This window comes from Penaeus chinensis, chromosome 37 (genome assembly GCF_019202785.1).
Source record: "Penaeus chinensis breed Huanghai No. 1 chromosome 37, ASM1920278v2, whole genome shotgun sequence".
Lineage (NCBI taxonomy): Eukaryota > Metazoa > Arthropoda > Malacostraca > Decapoda > Penaeidae > Penaeus > Penaeus chinensis.
The window spans coordinates 3,142,151-3,147,430 of record NC_061855.1 but is presented as its reverse complement, the minus strand read 5'-3'; the positions used below and the strand labels follow the sequence as shown (position 1 = coordinate 3,147,430).

Genomic DNA, 5,280 nt, shown 5'->3' with positions numbered 1-5,280 from the left:
TTTAAGGGAAAACGAAATTGATGATGATGAGGATGAAAATGGTGATGATAGGTGGTAATGAAGGTCAAGAGGAGGAGGATTATGATAATACTGTTACTACAACTGCAATTGCTTTGACAACAAGGCCAGCAGTAATAACCAACAACAACAACTATTCATACTACTACAGCAATTGCTACTATTACTACTACTACTACAACTATTACTACTACTACTACTACAACTATTCCTACTACTACTACAGCTATTGCTACTACTACTACTACTACAACTGTTACTACTACTACTACAGCTGCTATTACAATAAGGACAACTATTACTTCTCCTATTACTACTTCTACAACTACTGCAACTACTACTACTGCTACTTCCACTTCTTCTACTACTGCTTCTACCATTACTACTAGTACTAACACTGCTACTACTACTTCAACTACTATTACAACAACAACAACTACTACTTCTATTACTACTACTACAACTACTACAACTACTACTACTGCTACTTCTACTACTGTTACTACTACTACTACTTCTATTACTACTACTATAACTACTACAACTACTGCTACTGCTACTTCTACTGCTGCTACTACTACTACTTCTATTACTACTACTATAACTACTGCAACTACTACTACTGTTACTTCTACTACTATTACTACTACTACTACTTATATTACTACTACTATAACTACTACAACTACTACTACTGCTACTTCTACTACTAATGCCACTACTGCTTCTGCCATTAACACTGCGACAATTACTAATACTACTATTTTTAGTAAATCAACAACAAATTGGCTTGTTAATGCTACTAATAAAAAACAAATATAAATAATATTTATAATAACTATAATGGTGATATAATAGCAATGATGATGGCGATAATGACTATAGTAGTAGTAATAGTAATAGTAGTAGTAGTAGTCGTAGTAGTAATAGTAGTAATAATGATAATGATACTAGTGATAATGTTACAGAAAATGATGATGCTATTTTTAATATTGACAATATAAAAATGATAATGGATATATATATTATGATTATTGATAATAATCTATAATGATAATGATAATAATATTATTATTAATTATAATAATAATAGTAATAATAATAATAATAATAATGGTAATAATAATAATAATAATAACAATAATAATAATATAAATAATATTGATAATAATAATGATAGTGGTAATGATAATGATAATAATAATAATAACAATAATAACAATAATAATAATAATAATAATAATAATAATAATAATAATAAAAGTAATAATGATAATAATAATAATGATAATGATAACAATAATAATAATAATAATAATAATAATAGTAATAATGATAGCAATAATAATAGTAATAAAAATAATGATAATGATAATAACCATACTAATATTAGTAATAATGATAATAATAATAACCACACTAATGATAGTAATAATGTTAATAATACTGATAATGATAATAATAATAGTAATAACAATACTACTACTACTACTACTAAAAATGATAATAATGATAATAATAATGATAACAACAACAACAATAATGCTAATGATGATAAAAAGGATAATAGTAATAATGATAACAGTAATAATAATGATAATAATGATAAAGATAATATAAAGATCAACAATGATAACGATAATAATAACAACAACAACAACAACAACAACAATAACAATAACAGTAGCAATAACAGTGATAATATAAGTAGTAATAAGTGATAAATCGTCGTCACCATAAATACATTAATAATATTTACCAAAGTTAACAAAAATAATGATGATAGTAGTAGTAATAATTGAGTAATAAAACTATTGCATATATCATTATTACAATTACTAATGATAATGATACTAATCAATCTACTAATATCAATGATATAATATAAATGATATAATAATATAAATTTCTTCGGCAGCCTTAGCCTTATTATCCCTGACAAAAAGGGATCCTGAAGTAAAACAGCTGATTGATGTAAACAGACTGGTCATGGCTACCAACATTTCAAAACTTTGGCTTGCCGTTCCGTTGCTTCGCTTAGTAAAACAAAGGGCTTAATATAACTGTTATTAAAGAAGTATTTTACATAATCATAACATATTTTGTCAAAAATATATTTGGGGGGGAAAATATGAGCTATTGTAGTCAATTGGTTTTAATCTATTTTCGGAAAGGTTGGCTAACTCGTCCCATTTCAGGAGAGCGATCTAAATTTTAGAATCTTATCTGTAAACCTAATCTGTGTTCTTCCTTAAAGTTGACAGCCCTATCCCAGATGTCAGGCATTGCAATAAGAACCAGTAGATCAATCAGAAACCTCTTAAAACACAGCAAGAATAGTTTATCAAGCCTAATAACCAGAAATTACGGAGCATGTCTAACATCACGACCTCACCTTCACAAAACCTTACGTTCACATCGCTATACAATCACATCACCGGAATTAAAATCACAGCGATGGGCCTCACACATCAAGGATAGTAACCCAAACTTGCAGAACCTCGAAGACGTTGCAAAGTACATACGAGATGAGGCTCGCTGCATCATGGTCATGGTCGGCGCAGGCATGAGCACGCCCTCAGGGATCCCCGATTTCAGGCAAGGGGCTGTGATTTCGTCTTTTTTTTTTTGTGACTTGCTTCCAGGAGCAGATATTTTGTAACTGAATTAATTAGAATGATCAGCGTTGCTCTATTTGTGTGTCTTAAGCTATATTTTGTATTTTTTTTACAGGTTAAGTTCTGGCTTCATTATTGTCTAATAGGATTCGGTTTCAGATACAGAGGTTTTGTTTTTAAAAATAGATACTTTGTAACTTGATAATTCTGTGTGTGATTGAATTTAGGTATAGAGATCTTGTAATGTGATAAGATTGAATCTCAGACTTTGATATTTTGTATTACGATTCTATGTCAGGGTCAAATCTAGTAAAGCAGAGGGTTTATATTTCGATCTTGGGATAAGAATAGCAGAATTCCAAATGCAAATGTATCTGTAACTGTTGATAATTTTCCTTAGATAATGGATTGTTCTTTCTTTCTGTATACTCATTAAAGTAATGGCAGTGTTTCATTGATATAATCACTTGACTTAAGACTTTGCTTTACTTAATTTAAGGCAATGTGATGGTGATCATGATTATCATTTATAAATTTGAAGAAAATGTTAAAGGTACCATATTTTTATAGTGATAATCATCATGTGACAAACCTTGGCAAAAACTGCAAGCTAATGTGTTCATTTATTGACATTTAAATTATTTTCCAGGTCTCCAGGGACAGGGCTATATGACAACTTACAGAAGTTCAATTTGCCATATCCGGAAGCAATCTTTGATATACATTATTTCATGATGGATCAAAGACCCTTCCTTACCCTTGGTGAGCTGTGCTTTAGAGAGAGAATTTTGTATTTTGTGTAGTTATAAGTCACTGATTGATTTTCTTGAAATGCTGGAAAGAGGCAAAAGTTTCTGCAGTAGACTTTGTATTATTGGAATACATCAGTATCTTTAACAAACGAAACTTTAGGCTGTGACATATAAACCGACATATTTGCCAGGATTACGGTAATGTGCAGAAAGGGAAGAATTTTTCATTAAATTTTTACTCTTTATTGCTCTCCTTCTAGCACAAGATCTATACCCAGGACAAAATTACAAGCCAAATGCTGCTCATCACTTCCTGCGCCTTTTACATGATGAGGGGAAACTGCTGAAGGTCTATACACAGAATATTGATGGATTAGAGAGGCGTAAGTGTCAGCCGTAATGTATTTTGCAATTAAATAATTCTGTTGAGAAATGTTATAACTGATATATCACAAAATAAAGATTTTCTTTCTCTTTAAAAGAAAAATTCTGCAGATATGTGTAGATTTAGAATGAACATAATGAAATGGGAGACTTTGTAAGTAATTTCTGGTTGATCTTACAGGCATTTGTCTGTCTCAGAGGTTAATAAGTTTACATCTGATTATAATCAACTTTTATGAAAGAAAAACATGAGATTGAGTTGAGAATCTCAAACCAAAAAGTCAAGCTGTTAAGGACTTGCTTATATTTTGTTCTGGAGAGGAAACAATTCAGATTCTACTTAATGATCACTGGATTATAATGTGATATTTTCATATCTCACAATGCAAATTTTTATGTTTGAATTCCAAAAATTCAGTACATTATTTGGTGCTATTGTATACCCTTTTATGGTTAACCGTATTTATATTTTTTAATTTTATCATATTAACTACAGTATTGGAACGAGTTATACTCTCTCCTCTGTTTGCATAAGATTTATATGTTGTGTAAAGTTTATGAATGAATGGTAAAACACTCTACCATGTTGATACCCATAATGCACAAACTAATTTACTAAAGATGAGACTTCAGTTTTGAAATCCTCTATGATTCCATCTGCATGTCTGAAGACGGAATCCAGGAGGATTTTGAAACAGTTGTCTCATCTTTTATAAATCATAGTTGTGCATTGTGGCTTTTTCTACCAAAGTTTATGAATGTACAAACAAAGTGACTGAAAATGTACTAATCAGTTGCAGCAGTTGTAGCAGGATTAGGTAAATGGTAGAAGTTGGAACAGTTCCGAAGAGGGAACTTGTAGATAAGGAGTTGCAGAGCTGAGAAGTTAGAGATGAGGTGCACATGTGAGGAGGGTGGAAAACAGTGGAGTACTGCATAAGGTCATTAATATGGAGACAGTAGGCTGTAGGCAACCAAGCACAAAAGAAACATTGGTAAAATGTGTTGAGAAAGATCTGATGAGAGAATCTGGTATGTGAGAAAAAAAATAATATGGACTAAGATTTGGAAAAGTATGATCAGATGAAAAAGAAACATAGATGCTAAAAGAAAAGGTAGTTAAAAGTCCCTAGATCAGATTGTAATATTTAATATTATTTAGCTTTGTATCAAATGTAACCAGATTTGTTAGAACATAAATACTTTTCTTGATGTGATGGTATGCCTATCATTTTAGTTGTAAAAAGTTTATACATTATATTCATTCATATTGTATTGCATTATTTTATTGTTTTATGAAGGTATTATATCAGTTAATCCCTTCCTCAGTGGCTGGGGTGCCAGATGAGAAGCTGATGGAGGCCCACGGCAGCTTTTCCACAGCCTCGTGTACTCTCTGTGGTAAAAGACACGATGGAGACATGGTGAAAGAAGCTATAGTTACTGGAAAAGGACCTGTTCTGTGTGAGTCCCAGAAGTGCAAAGTGAGTTAAAGGAGGTTTATGCAC

The 5,280-nt window shown here is 30.9% G+C and overlaps 1 protein-coding gene across 1 annotated transcript in view; it reads left to right on the top strand.

Moving 5' to 3' along the window:
- Positions 1-2,209: 2,209 nt before the first annotated feature.
- Positions 2,210-5,280, top strand: part of LOC125045405 (NAD-dependent protein deacetylase sirtuin-3-like) — a 5,027-nt gene continuing 1,956 nt past the window's right edge. The window contains exons 1-4 of the mRNA XM_047642616.1: positions 2,210-2,616; positions 3,286-3,398; positions 3,649-3,771; positions 5,102-5,256. Of these exons, the coding sequence (XP_047498572.1) occupies positions 2,294-2,616; positions 3,286-3,398; positions 3,649-3,771; positions 5,102-5,256 (714 nt within the window). The 5' untranslated portion in view covers positions 2,210-2,293. The remainder of the gene's footprint in view (positions 2,617-3,285; positions 3,399-3,648; positions 3,772-5,101; positions 5,257-5,280) is intronic.